General features: G+C 37.8%; 1 protein-coding gene and 5 non-coding genes across 6 annotated transcripts; all 6 read right to left on the reverse strand.

Annotated features, from left to right (window-relative positions):
- Positions 1-6,069: 6,069 nt before the first annotated feature.
- On the reverse strand, positions 6,070-6,151 carry TRNAS-GCU. Its single transcript has one exon. It is a non-coding gene; the product is annotated as a tRNA-Ser (tRNA).
- Positions 6,152-6,223: 72 nt separating this feature from the next.
- Positions 6,224-6,305, reverse strand: TRNAS-GCU. Its single transcript has one exon. It is a non-coding gene; the product is annotated as a tRNA-Ser (tRNA).
- A 73-nt stretch (positions 6,306-6,378) lies between these two features.
- On the reverse strand, positions 6,379-6,460 carry TRNAS-GCU. The gene has a single exon. It is a non-coding gene; the product is annotated as a tRNA-Ser (tRNA).
- Positions 6,461-10,006: 3,546 nt separating this feature from the next.
- On the reverse strand, positions 10,007-10,088 carry TRNAS-GCU. The gene has a single exon. It is a non-coding gene; the product is annotated as a tRNA-Ser (tRNA).
- A 3,485-nt stretch (positions 10,089-13,573) lies between these two features.
- Positions 13,574-13,655, reverse strand: TRNAS-GCU. The gene has a single exon. It is a non-coding gene; the product is annotated as a tRNA-Ser (tRNA).
- An 8,245-nt stretch (positions 13,656-21,900) lies between these two features.
- On the reverse strand, positions 21,901-23,519 carry LOC121973104 (UDP-glucose 6-dehydrogenase 4-like). The gene has a single exon (XM_042524686.1). The coding sequence runs from the start codon at positions 23,513-23,515 to the stop codon at positions 22,073-22,075; it is 1,443 nt and encodes a 480-aa protein (XP_042380620.1). The 5' UTR covers positions 23,516-23,519; the 3' UTR covers positions 21,901-22,072.
- Positions 23,520-27,111: the final 3,592 nt, after the last annotated feature.

The raw sequence follows: 27,111 nt of genomic DNA on the forward strand, positions 1-27,111 counted from the left end.
TGAAGAAAGTTGAGGCTATTGGATTAGCCTAACTTAAAGGTATTGTCAAACATCAAAAAGGGGAAGATTGTTGGTGCAATTTCCAGTAGGTCAAGGTTGACCTAGTTGACCAAGCGTAAACCTTGGTCATAGTTTCGATGTTTGACAATACAGAAAGACATGTAGACATGGACAATGCAGGTGCAGTTGACCATGCGGAGAAATACTGATCAGGGTCTGATCAGGTTGGATGAAGAAGAGTCAAGTAGGTCAAGGTTGACCGGATACTTGACTGGGAAGTCCTAACTGGGATGTTAGGCAGTTCGGAAAGTCCTGGTGAGTGAAGCCAGGCAGTCGGGAAATCCTGGTGAGTGAAGCCAGGTGAAAATCCTAGTGAGTGAAGCTAGGTGAAAGTGAAAGTCCTGGTGAGTGAAGCCAGGCAGTTGGAGAAAGTCCTGGTGAGTGAAGCCAGGCAGTCGGGAAATCCTGGTGAGTGAAGCCAGGTAAAAATCCTAGTGAGTGGAGCTAGATGAAAGTGAAAGTCCTGGTGAGTGAAGCCAGACAGTTGGAGAAAGTCCTGGTGAGTGAAGCTAGGCGCTTGGAAAAGACCTGGTGAGTGAAGCCAGGCAGGGGAAAGACCTAGTGAGTGAAGCTAGGCAGTTTGGAAGTCCTGGTGAGTGAAGCCAGGCAAGGGAAATCCAGATGGGTCAAGGTTGACCAGACATCTGGTGAAAAGTCCAAGCAGGGAGCTTGGCACGGGAAAAGTCCAAGTATGGAGACTTGGCACGGAGAAGACCAAGTTGGAGACTTGGCACGGAAAGTCGGAGAGGGCTCGGTAGCTCGTTCTCTGGACCGGACGAAGTCGGAGAGGGCTCGGTAGCTCGTTCTCCGGACTAGGTCAAGAGAGGGCTCGGTAGCTCGTTCTCAGGACCATTTAGGGTTTAGGGCTGGAGCTCTAAACCTGGATCGGTCTGGTGACCGATCCAGCGATACGCCTGAGTATCTGATCGGTCTGGTGACCGATCAGATAACAAACAGAAGGGTTATGTAAGTCATCTGATCGGTCTGGAGACCGATCAGAGGAGTTGAGCCAACTTTCTGTGAGTGAACTGATCAGTCTGGGGACCGATCAGCAGGGAGTCTGATCGGTCTCCACGATCGATCAGAGACGCAGCCACCTCTCTTACAGAGAGGTGGGATCGGTCCGGGGACCGATCAGACTGGGGCCTGATCGGTCCCAAGACCGATCAGAGGTGCCCTGGACCCATCAGGCTTCAGCCTGATCGGTCCAGAACTATCCGTTGGCTCACAACGGTCTTCTGTCTTCTGGCTTCTTCTTCGCAGGTGGATGCAGGTATAAAAGAGGCTGAGGGCTTCTACAGAGGTGCTACTTCTTCCTTCTTCTTCTTCCTCCTCTGAACTGAGCTGTTGTTCTTCTGAAAGTTGTGCTCTTGAGCTTTGCTGAACTCCGAAGCTTCGTGTGAGCTTCTTCGACTGAGTTGCTTGTTGGCATTCGTCCGTGAAGTTGGTGCTTCATCCGGGACTTCAGTCGACGAGAAGGCAAGCGAGTATTTGTACATTCATTGTGTATTTTGTTCTTGCTCTTCTTTGTATTTCCATATTGCTGTTGCAAGCTATTGTGGCGAGGTTTCTCCACCCACAAGGAGTATTTATTAGCCGGTTCTCCGGGGACTCATCCATCGACGGATTGATAGGGCTCGTCCACCTTACGGACACGCCGAGGAGTAGGAGTATCACCTCCGAACCTCGTTACATCCATCGAGTTTGAGGTTTGTCTTCTTCCTTTTCGTTTCTACGATTTCATTTCCGCTGCGCTAACCCTAATCGTAGGAAGAAACGCGAAGAATTTGGGGCGGCTATTCACACCCCCCCCTCTCTAGCCGCGACCGTCGATCCTAACAGAAATGAAAAGTTTAATTGACTAACTGAAAAAGTATTAATTTAATTTACCTAATGCTTTAAAAGAGTTATTTAATTTGTGTTAGAAAATATTTAAAATTAATTTATAATTAAAAAATAATAATAATAATAATTTTTTTTGGAAAATAATTTTTTTTAATTGACTTAGAAAATTTCTGAAAATTATTGACTTAGAAATTTTCTGAAAATTGACTTAGAAATTCTTTTTGGAAATTGACTTAATTTTTTTTTTAAAAAAAAATTGACTTAAAATTTTTTCTTTGAATATTGTCTTAGACATTTTTCTTTGAAAATTGCCTTAGAAATTTTTTATGAAAATTCACTTAAATTTTTTTTACCTTAGACTTGTTTAAAGAACCCCTATTTTTAATGTGATCAAAGGGGGAGAAGAATGTTAAGTCTAGGGGGAGGTATATAAACTTTTTTATGAAATATCTTTGGACTTAATTACAAATAAATTGTTTTTATTGCATCTGTTTTTTCCCTAGCTTAACTTGGGTTGCTCACATCAAAAAGGGGGAGATTGTTGGAACCCCGAGGTGTTTTGATGTGATCAAACAAGTTAAGCTAGGTCATGCGTTGTTTAACCCTTGTGTCTAAGTGTGCAGGAACTTAGGAACACAGGAAGTCGAGCGGAAGACGTGGCTAGTGAGAAGGACGGCACGGGAGAGAGCCGACGGGCTCGGTGCGTCCGAGGGACGAGGTGTCCGCGGAAGAGTACACCGGTGGACGAGAAGAACGTGCGCGGCGTTCGAGGGACGAGAAACCGGGAAGGAAGGCTGCTCGAGGAGAAAACCGGAAGATGGGTTTGGGTGAGCCCTATTCCGGATGTCAGAGATCACCCAAGCAAGTGGAGCCGGAGCAGAAAGACCCGGACCAGAGGCGAGCTGAACCGGAGAAGAGAGCACGGACCAAAAGTCAACTGGGTTGACTTTTGGCTCCGGGGCGCCCGGAGCTGTCCGGGGCGCCCGGAACCCTCCGGGGCGCCCGGAAGTGACTTTTTCACAGGATCGAGCTTTGACTCGATCCAACCGTTGGGGGATAAATTTTATCCCCCCAGGGCGCCCGGAACCCTTCCAGGCGCCCCGACCAAGGCTATAAATATAGCCTTGGTACAGAAGCAATTATCAATTAAGAACAATTACTTGTAATTCAGTGCTTTCATTTGTGTTATTTCTTTCTGTGCTTTCAACGCTGTAAGAGGCTACTCCGCCCAGAGGAGAATCAATTAGTGCGCCTTCTTTGCCTTGGATTAGCAATCCTCTGATTGCAAACCAAGTAATTCCTCTGTGTCTATTTTCTGTTTTAATTAGTCTCTGCCTTTTTAATTACAAGTTCTTTTAAGTTAGTTGAATATCCGAGAAGGGTTTTTGGTTTTATTTTGTAGGGCAATTCACCCCTCCCCTCTTGCCGGCCTCCAAAGGGACCAACAGGACTTTCACCAGATGTCTGGTCAATATTGACTCATCTGGACTTTCCCCGTGTCTGGCTTTACTCACCAGGACTTCTCATCTGCTTGGCTTCACTCACCAGGACTTCCAACTGTCTAGCTTAACCCACTAGGACTTTCACCTGGCTTCACTCACCAGAATTTTCTTCTGTCTGGCTTCACTCACCAGGACTTCCAACTGCCTAACTTCACTCACTAGGACTTTCACCTAGCTTCACTTACCAGGATTTTCTTCTGCTTGGCTTCACTCACCAGGACTTTCACTTAGCTTCACTCACTAGGATTTTCTCTTTGCCTAGCTTCACTCACTAGGTCTTTCACCTGGCTTCACTCACCAGGATTTTCCTTCTGCCTGACTTCACTCACCAGGACTTTCAAACTGTCTAGCTTCACTCACTAGGTCTTTCACCTGACTTCACTCACTAGGATTTTCACCTGCCTAACATCCCAGTTAGGACTTCCGAGTCAAGTATCTGGTCAACCTTGACCTACTTGACTCTTCTCCAACCAAACTGATCAGTCCCTGATCAGAGGGGAATTGCACCAAACAATCTCCCCAAATGAACAACTGCACCTGCACTTGTCCATATCATCGAAGTCTTGTATTGTCAAACATCGAAACCCAAACCTAGACTCAAGCTTGGTCAACCAGGTCAGCCTTGACCTGAGGGATATTGCACCAACAACATATTGTTTGTATTCCAACATCATCTAGGTATTCATGATTCAATCTCCACCTATGGTATATTTATAGGAATTTTTCCTATAGATGGGAGGCACAACCAAATGATACTGGCTTCTGGGTTGGCTGCAGCGTGTGTTTGCGCTTTCCGATTTACTCTAGTGGTCAGTGAAAAACTTCAGTGAGACCAAGCCGGTCACCCCAAAGATAGTCAATTAGGCTAACTGGGATTATTATTTTTTTAACTTATTAAATGGGGTCTCCGGGGCTATGGTGATGCGGTAGGATATCTTTGTTGTTACTCAGGCATCCACGGGTCGATTCCCAGCTATGGTATATTTATAGGAATTTTTCCTCCAAATGGGGAGCGCAATCAAAAGATAATGGACTTTTGGGCTGGCAGCCGCGTGCATTTCCCGATTTACCCTAGTGACCAATGGAAAACTTCCGTGGAGCCGAGTCGGTCACCCGAGGGATAGTCAATGAGGCTAACTGATCTCCAGCTATGGCGTATTTGTAGAAAATTTTCCTCCACCGCAATCAAAGGATGCTGAGCTCTTGAACTGCCCCCATGTGTTTTCCTAGATTTACTCTGGTGGTCGGTGGAAAAATTTCGTAGAATCAGACCGGTCACCCCAGGGTTAGTCAATGAAGTTAACTGGGTTTATCATTTGTTTTAACTTATTAAATGAGATGCGCAATCAAAGGATGTTGTGCTTATTGGTCGTTCATCGTGAGCGCTTCCTTATTTACCAGGTGGTTTGTGGAAAAATTTTGTGGGTCAAACCAAATACCTCAGGGCTAGTTAATGAGGCTATCTAGATTTATCATTTTGTCCTCGAGACTATGGTGCCGCGGTAAGATATCCAAATTATCACCTAGGCACCCGTGGTTCAATCCTAGCTATAGCGTATTTGTAGGAATATTTTCTCCAAATAAGATGTGCAACTAAAGGATACTAAACTCTTAGACTATCGGCCAGATACGCTTCTCAATTTATCCTAATAGTCGATAAAATAATTCTATAAAACTATACCAATCATTCCAAAATAATGAACGAAGTTAACTAAATATATCATTATGTTAAACTCATCTCGTTTCCTAGTTTTCAACTGTGACAGTTGAGATTCTGCATCATGCAAGCGGTTCTACAAAACAAAAAAAAAATTCACATTTTTAACCATCAATTACATCATGCAATTGAGATTCTGCATCATGCAATTTTGGCTTAACAAGCAATTACAAACAAGAATTGACATACTATCACCACATCTTATAGGAGTATACTGCAAGGTGACTAACCTATATATACAACAGATATGGCAGTCCAATAGATAGTGCAGAGTTCAGCAGATTATATATTCATATCAACAGGCATCAAATACAAAAAGATGTCAAAGGTTCAGCTTTATATACCACATCTTACTATAACAGCAATTATATTTATACAACTAAAGGCCATAAAAAAAAATAGTGTACACTATAAATAAAACAAATTCATCATCAATGACAATTTCCATCCCCACCAACCAATATCATTTTAACTACAAGTTCATTATAATTTTGATAATGCCATTAATAAAGATCATAGCAAGCTATTAAGCCCCTCAAGCTATAAAAAAAACATTTAACTATAGGATCGCTACTAAATCCCTATAAGTTGTTACTCCAAAATTTCCCATCGCATAAAATGAAAATTGACTAAAATTCATCAATGAAAACTCTGATTTACGCAAGAACATAGGAAACAAGTTATGGAGCCAGATGATTTTACAGGTAGCTCACGGAATCAAAACATAGCCTACGAAGATTAAAGTGGAAAGACTTTCGAATACATCAACAAAAATAAACCTGGGACACAAGAGGCGTTCGATGATCCTCTCGGCGTCGGCGTGGGTGGCGTCCGCCTTTCCCTGCTCTTTGGCGAGGAAGCGGCGCCATGTAGGGCGTAGGTATACTGACTCGGGGCGTTACCTAACCAAACAAGAATATTTTATTAATTGTTAAAAAACGACTACGTCGCCTGAGAGATTCGAACTCTCGCGGGGAAACCCCATGTACTTAGCAGGCACACGCCTTAACCACTCAGCCAAAGCGACGTTGATGATACTGGTTATATTTTTAGATACCTAACCAAAAAAAATATTTTTTTAATTGTTAAAAAGTGACTACGTCGCCTGAGAGATTCGAACTCTCGCGGGGAAACCCCATGTACTTAGCAGGCACACGCCTTAACCACTCGGCAAAAGCGACGTTGTTGTTACTGGTTATGTTTTTAGATACCTAACCAAAAAAGAATATTTTATTAATTGTTAAAAAATGAATACGTCGCCTGAGAGATTCGAACTCTCGCGGGGAAACCCCATGTACTTAGCAGGCACACGCCTTAACCACTCGGCCAAAGCGACTTTGATGTTACTGGTTATGTTTTTATATTTTAATTTTAAAGTACTTAAATTTTCACTAGTGTAGCAGACCTAGAGAGTATGACCCAAGAGACGCATAGATTGACATGCAAATTTCTTTTTAAATAATATACATTGAAGTCTCGAGAGGAGCTTTACTGCTTTAAGCTTAAACTATAAATCCAGAGATATTTGGCTTGTAATTTAATGAGAGGATAAATTCACACCATTGTAGATGAAATCTCATATGTTTATAATTAGCTGATGAGTACATATAACTTTCTTAGAGAATTGTGAAGAGTTGCTTGCAAATGAGGAGACGAGAGCAAGAGCATCCTTGTTGTCATGCCCTGAAAGTAGAGGTGTAATCGAGTCCAACTGAATCGAACTTTTGACTATTTGAGTTTGGCTCGTTTATAATCGAGTCTTTATTTAACGAATATATTCATGACTCACGAGCTTATTCGAGCTTTTATCGAACTTAAACGAACTTAATAAATATAAATTATAAATTTAAATATTTAATAAAACTAAATTATATATTTAGAGAAAATTAAAATATTCTTATTAAAATTTATAATTTTATTTTAATAAATAAGTTTAATATATTTATCTATATGTTTCATAAGTAGAGTGTAAAATCTATAAATTTAATATCAAAATTATTATTATTATTATTTACGAACATATTCACGAGCTAACGAGTCGAATATTATGAAGCTTGAGCTTGGTTTGTTTATCTTAATGAGTCTCATTAAACGAGCTCAAGTGAGTTTTTATCAAATCAAGTTTCGAATAACTCATGAGCGTCTTGGTTCATTTACACCCTTACCTGAAAGTGTACTTATTCGATAACGGAGGATATCCCTTGTAATAATATTTGATACAACACGATATAAATTTATAAATCAAGAATAAATACATAGCGAAAAACATAAAATCACAAACTAGACAATAGAGGGATTTACACAATCTACTCAACATAAAAACTAGAAGTGACTACGTGCCGGCACAACTTAACACAACAAATATCACAAATAAATACAAATACACCACAAGAATAAAATACATGAAAAAAGCCAAATGCAAATACCAAACAACAAGGCATAACCTGGAAAATACGATCTCAAGTGTGATGTAGGACTGGTAGACAGGATCTCTGAGTAACACAACACATCATCTATCTGCTAACTTGAAACTTAAAAGGAAAGTAAGGAATAGTGAGTACAACAACTCAGTAGGTATAAAAAAACAGTGCATGATACTATATATATCAGGAGATCTAAAGAAACAGTCTCAGATAAAATATTTACTACAAACGTAAGAGCACCTATATAATCATCTGCTAACTAACAGTATAACTAATAACATAACACTCACTAACCTGATCAATCAGGTATAACCCATAAATTGGGAGTATCAAATAGTATATCCAAATATGTACGAATAAATACATTACCGACATATATCAAGCATATAACAAGTCCTGACTAGCGTAACAATATACTATCATGAATGAGTCTCACGGACAGTCGGGACATATAAATAATCTCTGTTTGCGGGAGAACATTTTACCAAAAATGATCCCATGGTACAGACTTGATGAGGTAACTATCTAGCTCCTCAGCCATTAACTACGTGAGAACGTTCTACTACAGATAGTCCTGTGGGCAATCAAGGTATATAAATAGTCTCTATCTACGAGAGACTATTTTTCCTCTAAATGGAGGGCGCAATCAAAAGATAATGAGCTTCTGGGTTGGCAGCCACGTGCGTTTCCTAATTTACCTTGGTGGATGGTGGAAAACTTCCGTGGAGCCAGACCGGTCATCCCAGGGATAGTTAATGAGGCTAACTGATATCCAGTTATGACATATTCGTAGAAATTTTTTCTCCAAATGGGATGCACAACCAAAGGATGCTGGGCTCTTGGACTGCCCCCCCTATGCACTTTTCTCGATTTACCCTGGTGGCCGGTTGGAAAATTTCGTGGAATCAGACAGGTCACCCAAGGGCTAGTTAATGAGGCTAATTGGGTTTATCATTTTTTTTAACTTATTAAATGAGGCGCGTAATCAAGGGATGCTGGACTTCCTGGCCATTAACCCCAAGCGCTTCTCTATTTACCATGTGGTCGGTAGAAAAATTTTGTAGGGTCATGCTAGTCATCTCAGGAGTAATCAATGAGGCTATCTGGATTTATTTATTTTTTTTAACTTATTAAATGAGGCGCGCAATTAAAGGATGTTGGGCTTCCTGGCCATTCACCGTGAGTGCTTCCCTATTTACCTGGTGGTTGGTGGAAAAATTTTGTGGGGCCGAGCCAGTCATCCCAGGACTAGTCAATGAGACTATCTGGATTTATCATTTTGTCCTCGAGACTATGGTATCACGGTAGGATATGAAGATTATCACCTATGCACCCGTGATTCGATCCCGAGCTATGGTATATTTGAAGAAATTTTTTCTCCAAATGAAGTGTGCAATTAAAGAATATTGAGTTCTTAAACTACCGGTTAGATGTGCTTTTCAATTTATTTTAGTGGTCGGTAAAAAAATTTTATAGAACTGTACCGATCATTCCAAAATAATAAACAAAGCTAACTAAATATATCATTATTTTTAACTCATCTCGTTTCCTAGTTTTCAACTGTGACCGTTGAGATTCTACATCATGCAAGCGATTCTACAGAAGAAAAAGAATTCACATTTTTGAACCATCAATTACATCATGCAATTGAGATTCTGCATCATGCAATTTTGGCTTAACAAGCAATTACAAACAAGAATTGACATACTATCACCACATCTTATAGGAGTATACTGCAAGGTGACTAACCTATATATACAACAGATGTGGCAGTCCAATAGATAGTGCAGAGTTCAGCAGATTATATATTCATATCAACAGGCATCAAATACAAAAAGATGTCAATGTTCAGCTTTATATACCACATCTTACTATAACAGCAATTATATTTATACAACTAAAGGTCATAACAAAATTAGTGTACACTAAATAAAACAAATTGACCATCAATGACAATTTCCATCTCTACCAACCAATATCAGTTTAACTAAAGCTCATTATAATTTTGATAATGTCATTAGTAAAGCTCATAGCAAGCTATTAAGCCCCTCAAGCTATAAAAAAAAACATTTAACTATAGAATCGCTACTAAATCCCTAAAGTTGTTACTCCAAAATTTCCCATTGCATAAAATGAAAAATTGACTAAAATTCATCAATGAAAACTCTGGTTTACGCAAAAACATAGGAAAACAAGTTATGGAGCCAGATAATTTTATAGGTAGCTCACGGAATCAAAAGCCTACGAAGATTAAAGTGGGAAGTCTTTCGAATACATCAACAAAACTAAAGCTGGGACACACAAGAGGCGTTCGATGATCCTCTCGGCGTCGGCGTGGGTGGCGTCCGCCTCTCCCTGCTCTTTGGCGAGGAAGCGGCGCCATGTAGGGCGTAGGTATACTGACTCGGGGCGTTACCTAACCAAACAAGAATATTTTATTAATTGTTAAAAAATGACTACGTCGCCTGAGAGATTCGAACTCTCGCGGGGAGACCCCATGTACTTAGCAGGCACACGCCTTAACCACTCGGCCAAAGCGACGTTGATGTGACTTGTTATGTATATTTTAATTTTAAACTAATGAAATTTTCACTTGCCCAAAGAGTAGTAGACCTAGAGAGTATAAACCAAGAGATGCATAGATTGACATGCAAATTTCTTTTTAAATAATATACATTGAAGTACTATAAATCCAGAGATATTCGGCTTGTAATTTAATGAGAGGATAAATCCATACAATTGTGGATGAAATCTCATATGTTTATAATATACTGATGAGTACGTATAATCTTTTTAGAGAATTGTGAAGAGTTGCTTGCAAAAGAGAAGACGAGAGCAAGGGCATCCTTGTTGTCGTGCCCTAAAAGTATACTTATCCGATAACGGAGGATACCTCTTGTAATAATATTTGATATAACATGATATAAGTTCACAAATCAAGAATAAATGGTTTCCTCGGGACGATTTAGTGACTAATACACGAGGTGTTATCATCATGCGGTCTGGAGTTTGAATTTCGGCAAAACTGTGATTTACCTCTTCCATGTTAGCCCTGGGACGGATTGGCGAGGATGCTGGGATGAACGTATTCCCTTTTTACCATCACAAATTAAGGATAAATACATAGCGAAAAACATAAAATCACAAACTAGACAATAGAGGGATTTAGATCAGAATTTGCTGTAGACCTTTTTTTGATAAATTTTTTTTTTTACAATTCCAAATGTGAAGTAAGTGTTTATATCTTATTTGCGAAACGTAATACTTAATTCAACAGAACATCTGTTTTCTTCTTTTTCTTCTTGTGAAAATTTCAAAATCTCCTCTGGTTTCTTCTTTTTTCTTCGTGTGAAATAAATGAAATGAATGAATTTTTTATCATTAAAAAACTTTTTTTCCTTTTTTTTCCACGGATTTTCCCGATTAGGCAAAAGAGAATAATATATATTATTTTTATTATTATTACAATAATGAATTATTATAATACGATCGAGTGTGATGTAGAACTGGTAGATAGGACTTCTGAGCAACACAATATATCCTCTATCAGTTAACCTGCAACTTAAAAGAAAAGTAAACGATAGTGAGTATAACAACTCAGTGGGTATAAAAAGAAAGTGTATGATACTATATATATCAGGAGATCTAAAGAAACAGTCTCAGGTAAAATATTTACTATAAACATAAGAGCACCTATTTAATCATCTGCTAACTAACAGTATAACTAATAACATAACACTCACTAACCTGATCAACCAGATATAACCCATAAATCAGGAGTATACAAATAGTATATCCAAACCTGTACGAATAAATACATGACCGACATATATCAAGCATATAACAAGTCCTGACTAGCGTAACAAACATACTATCATGAATGAGTCTCATGGGCAGTTAGGGCATATAAATAGTCTCTGTATGTGGGAGAACATTTTACCATGGATGATCCCATGGGGCATACCTGATGAGGTAATTATCTAGCTCCTCAGCTATTGACTGCGTGAGAACGTTTTACTACAGATAGTCCTGTGGACAGTCAAGGTATATAAATAGTCTCTATCTACGATAGACTATTTTTCCTCTAAATGGAGGGCGCAATCAAAAGATAATGAGCTTCTGGGCTGGCAGCCGCGTGCGCTTCCTAATTTACCTTGGTGGCCGGTGACAAACTTCCATGGAGCCGGACCGATCATCCCAGGGATAGTCAATGATGCTAACTGATCTCCAGCTATGACTTATTTGTAGAAATTTTTCCTCCAAATGGGGTGCACAACCAAAGGATGCTGGACTCTTGAACTGCACCCCGTGCACTTTTCTTGATTTACCCTGGTGGCCGGTTGAAAAATTCCATGGAATCAGACCGATCAACCCAGGGTTAGTCAATGAGGCTAACTGAGTTTATCATTTTTTTTAACTTATTAAATGAGGCGCATAATCAAATGATGCTGGGCTTCCTGGCCATTCACCGCGAGCGCTTCCCCTATTTACCCGGTGGTCTTTGGAAAAATTTTTTGGGGCCGAGCCAGTCACCTCAAGACTAGTCAATGAAGTTATCTGGATTTATCATTTTTTTTTAACTTATTAAATGAGGCGCACAGTCAAAGGATGTTGGGCTTCCTGTCCATTCATCGCGAGCACTTTCCTATTTACTCGGTGGTCGGTGGAAAAATTTTGTGGGGCTGAGTCAATCACCCCAGAACTAGTCAATGAGGCTATCTGGATTTATCATTTTGTCCTCGAGGCTATAGTACCGCGGTAGGATATCCAGATTATCACCTAAGCACCCGTGATTCGATCCCCAGCTATAGCGTATTTGTAGGAATTTTTTTTCCAAATGAGACGCGCAATTAAAGAATACTGAGTTCTTAGACTGTCAACTAGACGTGTTTCTCAATTTACCCTAATAATCGATAAAAAAATTCTATAAAATTATATCGATCATCCCAAAATAATCGACGAAGCTAACTAAATATATCATTATTTTTTAACTCATCTCGCTTCCTAGTTTTCAACTGTGACAGTTGAGATTCTACATCATGCAAGCGGTTTTGCAGAAGAAAAAAAATTCACATTTTTGAACCATCAATTACATCATGCAATTGAGATTCTGCATCATGCAATTTTGGCTTAACAAGCAATTACAAACAAAAATTGACATACTATCACCATTATAGGAGATACTGCAAGGCGACTAACCTATATATACAACAGATATGGCAGTTCAATAGAGCAGAGTTCATTAGACTATATATTCATATCAACCGGCATCAAATACAAAAAGATGTCAAAGGTTCAGCTTTATATCACCACATCTTAGTATAACAGCAATTATATTTATACAACTAAAAGCCATAAAAAAAAAATAGTGTACACTATAAATAAAACAAATTCACCATCAATGACAATTTCCATCCCCACCAACCAATATCAGTTTAACTAAAAGTTCATTATAATTTTGATAAGTCATTAATAAAGCTCATAGCAAGCTATTAAGCCCCTCGATCTATCAAAAAAAAACATTTAACTATAGAATCGCTACTAAATTCCTGTAAGTTGTTGTTACTCAAAAATTTCCCATCGCATAAAATGAAAAATTGATTAAAATTCATCAATGAAAACTCTGGTACACAAGAAGGGTATGTTTTGATTCCGTGAGCTACCGACAAAATCATCTCGCTCCATAAGGATGATGCCGGGGTGAGCAAGCGCTGCTGGGAGGTGGTGATGGTAGCTCCGGAGGTCATCGGCGAAGAGGAAGTGGAAGAAGTCTTCAAGGGTGATGCCGGGGTGAGCGAGCGCTGCCGGGAGGTGATGAAGGCGGCCGTGGAGATGATCCGGCACCATATAGGCCGCCCCGCCAGCTTAGAGTATACTGACTCAGGAATCGTTACCTAACTAAACAAGATTTTTATTAATAATCACCCAGAGTAATATTCAGTTAGAATATAATTTAAGCTAAAACAAAATCTGATGGCGTTTCGGTAAACTAATGAGGGTGAATAACAATTAACAACAAAAGTCTACGTCGCCTGAGAGATTCGAACTCTCGCGGGGAAACCCCATGTACTTAGCAGGCACACGCCTTAACCACTCGGCCAAAGCGACGCTTTTGTTATTGGGATTCTTATTTTTTATATTATATATTTTAGTTTAAGACATCCGTACATACTGACATGCAAATTTCTTTTTAAATAATATACATTGAAGTCTCGAGAGGAGCTTTAAGCTTAAACTCTTAGTAAATCCAGAGATATTTGGCTTGTAATTTAATGAGAGGATAAATCCACTCCATTATATAATGGATGAAATCTCATATGTTCACACTAAGTTATTGAATAGATATACTTTTTTAGAGAATTGTTAAGAGTTGCTTGCAAATGAGGAGACGGGAGCAAGAACATCCATGCTGTCATATCTTGGAAGTGTATTTATCGGATAACAGAGGATGTCTTTTCTGATAATATTTGATACAATATGAATCATAAGTTTATAAATCAGGGATAAATACACAACGAGAAATATAAAATCACAAACTATATAAAATCATAAACTATATGATAGAGAGATTTACATGATCCACTCACAATATAAAAACTATAAGTGATTGTGTGCCGATACAACTTAATACAATAAATATCACAAACGAATACAAATACAATAAAATCCACGAATAAAACCAAATACAAATACCAATCAACAAGACATAACGTGAAAAATACGATCTCGAGTGTGATGTGGGGCTGGCAGACAGAATCTCTGAGTGACACAACACATTATCCTCTATCTGCTAACCTGAAAGTCAAAAAAAAGTAAGGGGTAGTAAGTACAACAACTCAGTGGATATAAAAAAATAGTGCATGATATAAAAAAATAGTACATGATACTATATATATAAGGAGATTGAAAAAAGCAGTCTCAGGTGAAATATTTACTACAAATGTAAGAGCACCTATATAATCATCTGCTAACCAAAAGTATAACCAACAATATAACACTCACTAACTTGATCAACCAAGTATAACTAATAAACTAGGAGTACACAAATACTACATCCAAATCTGCACGAACAAATACATGACCGACATATAGTAAGCATATAATAAGTCCTAACTAGTGTAATAACATGCTATCACGAATGGGTCTCACGGGCAGTCATTGACTATAAGAGAAATTCTACCATGGATAATTCCTTGGGCAGACAGGGTATATATGTGGCTATCTAGCTATAGACTACGACAAACACGCTACCATAGATGGTCATGTGTATAGTCATATGCATCATAATTACTAGCGACTCTCTCAACCACGAATGGGAGACAATGTCCGACAAGATATACTAACGATCACTGATGACTCTCTCAACCACGAATGGAAGACAACGATCGTCGGGATATAACAACATAATGATAAGCAAAAAGTAAATAATCTCATCTAATATAACACTCTATAAACACATCTTGGTCTAACCTCAATAGCGTATAAGCATGAGCCTAAATAATAAACAACTATTTAGAAGGATACTCAATATCCTACACTACAACAGTATAATCTTACTAATGTATAGGCATAAGTCTAAATAACAAACAACGGTCTAGTAGGATACTCAGTATCCTACACTATAGTATGCTCTTACTAATGTATAAGCATGAGCCTACATAACCAACAAGGGTATAATAAGATACTTGATAGTCTACATTAAGGTATAATCTTCATAACAAAAAGCACAAACTCAAATTATCAACCAGGGGTTTAGCAGGATATCCAATATTATACACTATGGAATGATAATATCATGTAGGTCCCGTGCAACCGACAAGAGGGGGATTAATTACCTTGCATAATAAAAATAAGTATACCTTTCTCAAACTATTGGGCTTAAACAATTACACACTTAACAAAAAGATAATATAAGTAAAAGAGTACGAGAAAAACAATTTTACTTAGTTTGCAATCAGAAGATTGCTACTCCAAGGAAAGTAGACTCACTATGAAGATCTCCTTCTCGAATAAAACATCAGAGGCGGAGAAGCCTCGTACACGAAAATGAAGCTCAGAAATGAAAGACAGAATGAATTTCGAAGTACAGAAGTGTGTTGTTCAAAATAAAGAAGATCAGGGCTCTATTATAGCCCAATGGTCGAATCTGACCATTTGCTGACGTGACACGATCCGGGCGTTTAGACCATCTCCGAGCGCCCCCAGTGTGGTAAAATTCTATCTCCATGCGACGACTATGCAACGACCAAGTGCTAAGGTTTTATCCACTCTCGGGGGCTCAAACTTGCTCCAGTCACCCAGACTGCTGCTGATGTGGACCTAAAGTTGATCCACTGCATTGAGACAACCTTTCGGAGCTAAAGTGGTCTGGGCATGCACCCATAGCAGATTTGGGTGCCCATACACCAGGCGCTCGAAATAGCTCTGGGCACTCGGAAAAGAGTCAAGTCTAAGTTGACATTTTGTCCAGCCTTATGCTCCGGCTCCATTTGCTTGGGTGATTTCGGCCATTCAGAATTGGCTCACCCAAACCCATCTTCCGGTCTTCTCGAGCAATCTTTCGCTCCGGCTTCTCATCCCTCGGAAAGATCTTGCACTTTCTTCTCATCCACCGGCGTACTCTTCCGTAGCATCTTATCCTTCGGACGTACCGAGCTCGTCGACTCTTTTTAATGCCATGCTTCTCGCTAGCTAGCTGCATCTTTCATTCAACTTCATGTACTCCTAAGTTCTTACACACTTAGACACAAGGATCAAATACAATAGGATTTAACTTGACTTGGTTAATCACACCAAAACTATCATGGGGTGCTTAAATATCATACATATATAATAAATCAAGCATGAAAAAATAATGATATTGCATAGATATAAAATTGATCATCTCTAACGTCAAGCAACATAAGTATCAAGCTCAAGTAATAATATGAATAGAGCTAAGGTAATAAAACTACCAATCAAACCATAACTCATGCACTAAGATCAAAGATCTAAAGAAGACAAGCAAAAATTATCCACCTCAAATGTCATCTTTTGTAGATCATTCCTGTAAGTACCTCAGGTAAGTTTTGATGTAACCAACCAAATTAAGTTAAGTTCTGTGGTATTTTGATCCTTATATCTAAGTGTGTAGGAACTTAGGAATATAAGAAGTTGAGCAGAAGATACAGCGGATGAGAAGGATGGTATGGGAATTGAGTCGATGGCCTCGGTACATCTGAGGGATGAGAAGCTACGGAAGAGTACGCCGGTGGAGCGAGAAGGACGCGTGTGACACTTTCGAGGGACAAGAAGCCAAAATGGAAGTCTGGTCGAGGAGAGAAGGCCAAAGATGAGTTCGAGTGAGCTCAACTCTAGATGGCTAAAGAATCATCCAAGCGATCAGAGTCGAAGCCGAATAAAGTTAACTTTAAATTGACCTTGTCCAGGCGCTCGGACTCTGGGTACCAGGACCACTTTGGTGCTGAACTGGCGCCTCATCGCTGGGGATGATATTAGCAAGACTTTGGGCGCTCTAAGCTATTCTGGGAGCCCGGACAAGGATAAAATTTTATCAACGCACCATTAAATAGTTGTTGCGAGCAGATAAGGTGCACACTTGGGGGCACTCGGAGAGGGTCCAGGCACTCAGAGATTCCATGTTAGCAAATGACTATTTTCATCCAGTGAGCTATAAATAGAGTTATGGTCTTCTTCATTCAGGACAACACTTGTATTCGAATCTCTACTTTCTGTTTTCATTTTCTGAGCTGTCAATCGTTGTACGAGGCTTCTTCGCCTTCGAGAATTTGTTTGAAGAAGGAGTTTTGATAGTGCACTTCATTCATCTTGGATTAGCAACCTCCTCGGTTGCAAACCAAGTAAATCCGGTAGCCTCATTTAATTTTATACAATTTATTTCTATTTTTCTAACCAGTGTTTCTTAGTCTAAGTCAAAAGTTTTTTAGAAGGGTATTTTTATAATTTCAAGCAATTCCCCCCTCTTGTCGGTCATACGGGACTAATAATTGGTATCATAGCTCAATAGACTCAAAAAGACTAACCGCCGATTGAAGCAACACAGTGATGGCCTGAGAGAGCATTCATCCGCCAAAATTCGAGGGAGATTTCACCTCATGGAAGAAAAGAATGGAGGTATTTTTTAAGACTGATTTTGAAATTTTGTTAACTATCAAATATGGATTTGTAGCACCCAAAGATCAGTACGACAATGAAAAAGAAGAACACCTTTGGAGCAAGACGGAGCAAGCCAACTTCATGGAAAATGGAAAAGTACAATTCCATCTGCTGAGCATTTTACCACTACAAGAACTTAACCAGATCGTAACTTATGAGTAAGCCAAAGAGCTCTGGGAGAAGTTCCTGGAGCTGCATGAAGGGACCTCGGAAGCCAAACTTGCAAGACGAGATCTACTCTGGAACCTACTCAGTAACCTCCGAATGGAAAAAGGTGAAACAGTTGCTCATCTACACTCAAAGATCAAGGGAGCTGATCACTGGACTCACAAAATCTTGGTGAAATGGTAACAAATTGAGATTCGTTAAGGTACGCTTTAAATACATTTTGGAGAACACCCGAGTAGACATCCATAGTTGAATCCTTTTACATCTCTAAGGAACTTGACGTGAGTACATTAGAAAATTTATTCTCTACCTTTGAACTTCACGAATTAAGATGTGTAGACTTAAGAAATAAATAAGAAAAGGCAGCTCAAAACCTAGCACTGAAAGCTAATCAGAAAGGTGAACTAGATTCAGATACATCACTCGACGAAGACGAACTACATTCATGGTAAGAAAGTTTAGTAAATTCCATAAGTTTAACAAATTTAATAAGTCGTAGGCCAAGAAACTTCCATGAAGCAAATAAAAGGTGTGGTGTTATAACTGCTAAGAAGAAGGGCATATCAAGGACAACTGCCCAAAACTGAAGGAGAAGGATAAGAACAAAAGACCAATCTAAACAAAGCAAAAGAACTTAAAGGCGACATGGGACGAATCATTGTCATCCGAATTAGAGATTGAAGACTACACCAGACTTGCACTTTGACAAGTCACCAAGAAAACGACGAGACTTCATTATATTAGAGATGAGCATAGGCAAAGGGGGAGCTACTTCAGAAGAAAGCAGTAATTAAAGGGGAGCTTAGGATAACAAGATCGAGGTAAGTGAAGTACGTTCTCTATCTCTTGATAAATTATATAAATTTGTTAAAATGCTTTCTAAAATTTTTTGTCAATTAGAAATAGAAAATAAAAAATAAAAAAAAAAGAAAACTTAGAATTAAAAGTAGCTTTAGCAAAATCATGTTGATTAAAAGATTACGATAAATTAAAAATGAAAAATGAAAAATGAAAAATAAAAAATTCAAGGATCAAATAGAAAAACTAGAAAAGAATTATTTTATGCACACATGTTCAAAATTCTAGAAACTATAAACGACTAAGTTGATATTTTAAATATCACAAGGGCTAAATTAAAAAAGTAATAAGAAAATATATTTAAAAAAAAAAATCCTGAATCCAATATGTAGGAATATATATTGGATTCCTAAATCATGGTTAAATCTTTATATATGTTTTAATTTAATTTACCTTAATATTTTATTTCCTTCGTATACTTAAAATTGTCTAATTTTTTAAATAAATTTTTATGTAAAAAAAGAATTTATTACTTATAGTAGAAAAAATTTGAGAATTTTTCGATCATTAAATAATTTTTATAATTTTTTTAATAAAAATTATATTTTAATATTTAAAAAGGTTTTGTGAGTTATTTTTCTATGATAAAATATTACGTTTTCTGTTAAAAAAATTTCAATATTTTTTTTACTATTATCTGATTTACTCTAAATTATTTATCAAAACCAATGTTTCTATAATTAAAAATTATCTAGACATTATTTTTGAAAACTTTTATTTTTTTATAGATAAAACTTAAATTTTATATATTTAAAAAAATTATGATGATTTATAGATAACAGATTCTATTTCTAAGCATTTAACTTTAAAAATTATTATTTTTGGTTAAAAAATTTATATTGGTTAAAATAAATATATATTTGTTGTTATTTTTTTTTCTAATCTTTATGTTTCTGATTGACCATGAAAAAATTTCAGTATTTTTTAAAACTTAATTTTTTTAAAAATTATTTTGACAAATCTGATCTTTAATTTTTATAAATTTAGATATTCAAAAATAATTCTTGAAAAATTCTCTCAAAATTGGGTATTGTTTAAATCACCCTTAGCAAATTTTCTTAGATTTCTTTTGAAAATCAACTTCTATTTTTTGCTATTATTAAAGGGAGAGAAATTAGAAGGTTAATTTAGGACTTATTTGTAATATGTTAGTTGTACTTAATTGCATTATTCATATCAATTTATTTTTAAAATAAATTTTATGTTTATTTAACTCTAACTTTAAATTGGGTTGATGCATATCAAAAAAGAATAGAATGTAAATATTCCGGATAAGTTTTTATGTGATTAACCATGTTAAGTTAGGTCTCGTGGTATTTTGATTCTTGTGTCTAAGTGTGCAGAAACTTAGGAATACAATAAGTCGAGTGAAAAACACGGCGGACAAAAAGGATGGTATGAGAATCGAGTTGATGGACTCGATGCATTTGAGGAACGAGAAGCTGCGGAAGAGTATGCTGGTGGAGCGAGAAGGACGCACGCGACGCTTCTGAGGAATGAGAAGCCAAAATGGAAAACTGATCGAGGAGAGAAGGCCGGAGATGGGTTCGGATGAACTCAACTCTAGATAGTCGAAAAATCACTCAAGCGATTAGAGTCGAATCTAGACAAAGTCAACTCTGAGTTGACCTTGTCTAGGTGTCTGGACTTAGTCTAGGCGCCTGGACTCCGGGTGCTAAGAGAGAGTACGGGGGGCCCGAACCATTTTGGTGCTAAATAGGTGCCTTGTTGCCGGGATGACGCTAGCAAGACTCCGGGCACTCGGAGTTGGTCCGGGCTCCCTGACAAGGATAAAATATAATCATTGCACCGTTGAGTTGTCGTTGCGAGCAAATAAGGCACACAACTGGGGCTCCCGGAGAGGGTCCAAATGCCCAGAGATGCCACGTTAGCAAACAACTATTTTTGACCAATGAGTTATAAATAGAGCCTTGATCTTTTTCATTCAGGACAACACTTTTATTCGAATTTCTACTTTCTGTTTTCATTTTCTAAGTTGTCATTTGTTGTACGGGACTTCTCTGCCTCCGAGAATTTGCTCGAAAAAGGAGTTTTGATAGTGCACTTCATTTGTCTTGGATTAGCAACCTTCCCGATTGCAAACTAAGTAAATCCGATATCCTCGTTTAAATTTTTGTAATTTATTTCTATTTTTCTAACAAGTGTTTCTTAGTCAGAAAGTTTTTGAGAAAGATATTTTTATAATTTCAGACAATTTAGCCTCTCTTGCTAGACCAACAGTTCCAACTATTTTCAAATCTATGAGATCACATCAAGCTTGAATCCTACCAATAGAATACTAGACAAAACTAAGGATTTATAATCAATGTATCATCCTATTCATTAATTAAGCGCTCTATTAATTAATTGACTTTCTTAATTAATCCATAATTTGTATCTCAATTACTTAATTCACAACTAAATTAATCATCCCTTAGTTTAATCAAATCCAAGCTTAATTAATCATATCAATCAATTCATCCAATAATCCTCAATTAACCATTAATTACTAAATCCATTAAATATTTAATTAGTCAATCGATTAATTAATTTCCTCTCCATTTCTTTATCTAAATCCTTCCGAAGAACGCTCTGAGCTTGCAGGCCAGCATTGTTGTAAAGACAGTCAATTTTCAATTTATCCTTTTATTGCATTGCCAAGTTTTTAGTCAGCCACAGCCAAGGTTTCACCATCACAATGGGGACGTACAAACTTCCTCAGGCCTTTGCTGGGCTTGCTATCAATCAATAAGGTTGCAGCAGATATGCAGCAATAATGCACATTCCAAGTGTTCTCAAATTTATTAAAGGACTGAAGCTTCACAATCTTTCTAGCTGACTCTGCACTTGTGAGCTCCTTCCATAAATCCTCGACCTTGTCGAGCTTTCCTTCATCCAAAACCTTGAACAGGGCAAACCCCGCAGGAGATTCCAAAAACACTAACATTGCGGCGGCAGTACCAAATTGTCCGACGTCGTCGGCTTCCGAGGGCGGCGCACCACACTCATAACACTCAACTGAACATTAATGGAGGAGCAAATCAGTAGTTCATTCCAAAAAGAAAGAAAGAAAGTAATTACCAACTTGTTTTCTCATTGCAAATAAGTAGGAAATTCTTTCATTTAAGGCAAAGAAAAAGAGTCGTACAAACGCAGCAGTGCAATAATCACCCTCCGTGTAGAAACTAGTTATGAAAAAAAATAAAATAAAATGAAGACATCATTTCATTCGGATGAAAATAATTATTAACTCTGAACCATAAGAGAAAGGAATAAGTTCCCTAAAGAATCCATCAGGTTTCGTTCTCTACTGGATCACCCAATTAGGCCACAGCAGGCATATCTGCAAGCCACGGGTCCAGTGGCTTTCCAATAGAATAAACAATGAAGCCAATCTGTCTGAGCTTCTCAGGGTCTACCACATTGCGACCGTCAAAGATGAAGGCAGGCTTCTTCATGTTCGCGTAGATTTTAGCATAGTCCAGCGTCTTAAACTCATCCCACTCAGTCAGGATGCATACTCCATGGGCCCCCTTGGTGGCCTCGTAAGCATCCCAGGTCACTGTCACCTCCTTCACTGCTGTTGGGCTCATTGGCTGGAGGTGGATCGGGTGATCCCAATCGAATTTGTTCATTGCAAGATCGCGCTGGATCTGGTCCTCGGTCACCTGCGGATCGTAGATGCTGATCTTGGCCTTATCACCCAGAAGGCCCTTGCAAACATCAATAGCTGGAGTCTCCCTTGTGTCGCCAGTATCCTTCTTGAAGGCAAACCCAAGAATGGCAATCTTCTTGCCTGAAACAGTATTGAACATGCAGGCGACAACACGGTTCACGAACCTGCTCTTTTGGTAGTCATTGATCTTGATGACTTGCTTCCAGTAGTTGGCCGCCTCAGGGAGACCATTGCAATCACATATGTAAACCAAGTTGAGGATGTCTTTCTGGAAGCATGAGCCACCAAATCCAACACTAGCATTCAGGAACTTGGGTCCAATTCGGCTGTCCTTGCCGACAGAATAGGCTACCTCAGCCACATTTGCCCCTGTGGCCTCACAGAGCGCTGAAATGGCATTAACTGATGAGATCCTCTGAGCTAGGAAGGCATTGGCAGCAAGCTTGGACAGTTCAGCAGACCACAGATTGGTCGTGATAATTCTCTCCTCAGGAACCCAGTTGGCATACACATTTTTCAGAGCTTGGATAGCCTTCTGCCCCTCAGGAGTCTCCCGACCACCGATGAGGACGCGATCGGGGTTAAATAGGTCCTTAATTGCTGTACCTTCTGCAAGGAACTCTGGATTCGAGAGTATTTGGTAGTTGATGCCTTTGCTATTGTGGGTTAGAATCTTCTCAATAGCCTCTGCAGTCTTGACAGGGACAGTGGACTTCTCGACCACAATCTTGTCTGACTGTGAGACATCAGCTATCATTCGAGCAGCACTCTCCCAGTAGGTAAGATCAGCAGCCTTACCAGCACCAAGACCTCGAGTTTTGGTTGGAGTGTTTACTGAGACAAAGATGATATCAGCTTCGCGGATGTATTTATCTACGTCGGTGCTGAAGAAGAGATTTTTTCCTCTGCACTGCTTTACAACTTCATCGAGTCCTGGCTCGTAGATTGGGAGTTGGTCACTGTTCCATGCAGCAATTCGAGCAGCGGATATGTCTACAACTATCACCTCAATGGAAGGGCATTTCAGAGCAATGACAGCCATTGTTGGGCCACCAACATAGCCAGCACCAATGCAGCAAATCTTCACCATGTTTGTATAGATAGCCTAAATCAATTAAATCAAGCAAAGTAGCAGCCTGTGAGAAATCGCAAAAGTAAGGCTTTGAGTTACAGCATGAAACAAAAAGTTCATGACCATTACAGTTATTCCTCATTTAACGTCTGTCAGTTCAACCAAAATTATTCAAAAATCAGAACACAACTTTCTGATAAGTTAAAACCAGGTTCAGATAAAGATTCAGAAGTTTAATATCTGGAGCATGAACGGGAATTTTACTTTTAAAATTTTTCCGAAAACTGTTAGAAGAGAAATTTTTAATCCTTGTAGCATGCGGTCTATTGTAATGATAACTGGATCAGATTAGAAAATTCTTATGGTCTTTAAATGGGAGTTTTAGATCACATGCAGATCTTGAATATCTTTTTTGTTTTAGACAAAAACGAAAACCTAGCGCATAGCCACATTGTTTCTAGGTCGACGTAAAAGATACAGAGATCGAACAAGGTATGGTCTTTAACATTTTTGAAGATCATAAGATTAAACAACAGATATATAAGGATCCGTGTTCTTTGGCAAGATCTACCTAGAAGATCCGATTGCTTTTGAAGCATCCTAGCTAAAAGTTATGTCGATCGATCCAAGATTTGAACAAAAATCAAACCCGTAATTACAACACGAAGTCTTGCAAGGGATAAATAGATCTAGCGTTTTGTCCGCTACAATGAACGAGTAACAAGATTGTTTCAACAGGAGACAACACAGCAAAGATAAAAAAGATTTAATGAATAGCAAACCTTCAGATCGATGAAAAAATACCTTCGTGGCAGATCTGCTCGCCTACTCTCTTTAAAATGAAGATATAATCGCAGGAGAGAGCAAGATCCAAGTTCCAGAGGGAACGAAGAGTGTGGAGAGAAAGAGGAACGCAGTGAGCCTCCGAGAAGAATGGAAGAGGTCAACATGTCCTTAAATAGCAAAGCCCAGGGCCATCCCTCCCTCAAAGAGAGTCGGGTCAATTTTCTGATTTACCAAACACCACCATTTTTTTTTGTTTTGATTTATTTATCAACAAAACATGAAATTATAAAAAAATCAATTTAATTTATAATTATAATTTAAATTAATTAAAAAATTGTATGACTTTAATATCATATAATTTGATACTTTGAAGAATAAGGTTAATTTTTATTTTTGAAAATATATAATTCATCTACATTATCTTATATAATTATATATTATCAAAATAATATTAGGCAAAAAACAATTACCCCTAGCGCCCCTGTCAATCTACCTAAAACCCTCATAAGGGATATAAACAGGACCATGATGTAAATCATGATAACTGAGAGAGGTAAAATAGATGAGAGAATTTAGTAAGAAGATACACAGATAGTCACTCTTATCTAAAATGTTAATTATTAGTTTAATACAATTGGTTTAGAGAATTCACATCAGTGTAAAAAACATCTCTATTCTATCCAAAATTTAAAATTTATGAATATTATTTTTTAAAATTTAGGAAATAAAATTTATTATCTAAATATTAAAATATCATTTAATTTAGGAGAGAAAAAAATAATAGGAATTGATTGAGTAATAAAAAATAGATACTATATAGAGAGAAAAAAATAATAAAAAAAGTAAAAGAGAAGAAAATAATAAAAAAATAAAGATAATGAAAATTTTAAAGTAGTTGATAATGTATAGTGAAAAGTAATTATAAAAATTTAATAAAATAAATAATTTATTTTAAATTTTAAAGATATTATAGAGAAATTGACGTGCATACTCAGTCCATTATAATTTAAACAACAATTTATATATATATATATATATATATATATATATATATATATATATATATATATATATTGTTGGCATTAGCTATAAGAGCCAATTATGAGATTATTAGTTAGGCTTTTTGGGTTACTCATTAAGTTAGATTCAAATGAATTCACTTATCGGATTGAGCACTCATTAGATGGAGTCTAATCCGAATTAGACACATTAGATTAATGACTTAGACTCATTGGATTATTAGATTAATGATTAATCAAATATAATAATCCAACCCAATAAGAGGAATACAAAGAGATAAAAACTCTTAATATTCATTGGATGAATATAAATAGGTTTTTGATTAGATTTTTCATTAGAGATGAAAAGTGTGACTCTTGATCTTCCCTTCTTCTTCCTTCTTGGCCGAATCCCATTTTTGGCTGAATCACCTTGTGTGGCTAGCACCACAAAGGTGGTTATTCTCCGAAGGCTTATTTCATATGACGAACGAAGGCTTGTTCATGTGGATACCGTAGAGGCACAGACAAGTGATCGTGCTGAGATCCCAGCTGTCGAGAGATCGAGTGCACGCATCAAAGGTATAACCCTCAAATCAAACTTAGTATATGATAGTTTTTTTCTTCGCATTAATCTTCTGGAGAGGATCTAGTAAATTTCTGCTGTGCTTTTCACTTGTTTAGCGCACTAGATCCTTACAGTGGTATCAGAGCCACTTGCGAATGCATATACTAAGTTGTTAGAATTTTATATGTGATATAGAAACTGCATGATGGGTTTACTATGATTTGTAAAATTATGCGCCTCGGTCAGACTATGAGTCTTGACCAGATTGTCAGTTTTGGCCAAAATTCTGAGTCTCGACCAAAAATTGGTGTTTTGTTGGGAATGAAACATAGTTGGTGTTGTGACCAGTAAGGTCTCGGCCAAAGGTGTTTTGTTGGGAACGAAACATAGTTGGTATTATGGACAATAAGGTCTTGGGTAATGGCAGCAACTCATACAATGAGTATGCGAAATAATTTTTTACTGGGGGTGTTGCCCCCTCAACCCCGCAAGGGGCGTTGCGTTGCAACTCATAATTAGTTGTTGAAATCATAGTAGATTTATGACATAAGGATATTGTGAATATATATGACATGGTGCATGGTTATGGCCCTCTTCCCAATATGGTTGGATGTGTGCATGTGATGTTGTAATTTATAATATGGTCTACGTGTCGTGCCTTCATCTTTCATCACTCTAGATATAAATTTAGACTACCCTCGAATATAACTCGAGATTTCTATTAGATTTTGTAATGTACAAATTAGAGAGAAATTAGTCTACTGGACGATGGTGAAAAAGGGAGAAGGACAACAACACACGACGACTAAGGAAGCACTTGAAGAAGATGCTTGGACCTAGGTTGACTTTTCGATCTTCTCATTGGCTTGAGAAGATCGTAGTGATGAGGTCATAACCATGTCACGTTTAATTTAGCATATATGTTAATATATGCCATGATTGTATGTGATACATGTTTAGTTTAATAATAATTAGGTCATTTTAATATATGTCTACCAAAGTTTGGTACTCACTATTACCTCGATCATTTGTAGTCAGGTTTTGCCAAAGCAAAGTGACTCGTTTTATCTTGGTAGAGTGCGACAGGACAATTGTAATGTTCGACTATTGGACTTTGGGTGTGACTTAACTAAGTTACCTCAATTGGATTGAGAACTTAGAGGCATATCCTATACGATGTAATTCAATTATACTAGTCTTGGGCGATTAGCAAAAGCTAACTCAAGATATGTTATAATATAGATTTCATAAGATAGGCAAAT

The sequence above is a fragment of the Zingiber officinale genome, chromosome 4A, assembly GCF_018446385.1.
Source record: "Zingiber officinale cultivar Zhangliang chromosome 4A, Zo_v1.1, whole genome shotgun sequence".
Lineage (NCBI taxonomy): Eukaryota > Viridiplantae > Streptophyta > Magnoliopsida > Zingiberales > Zingiberaceae > Zingiber > Zingiber officinale.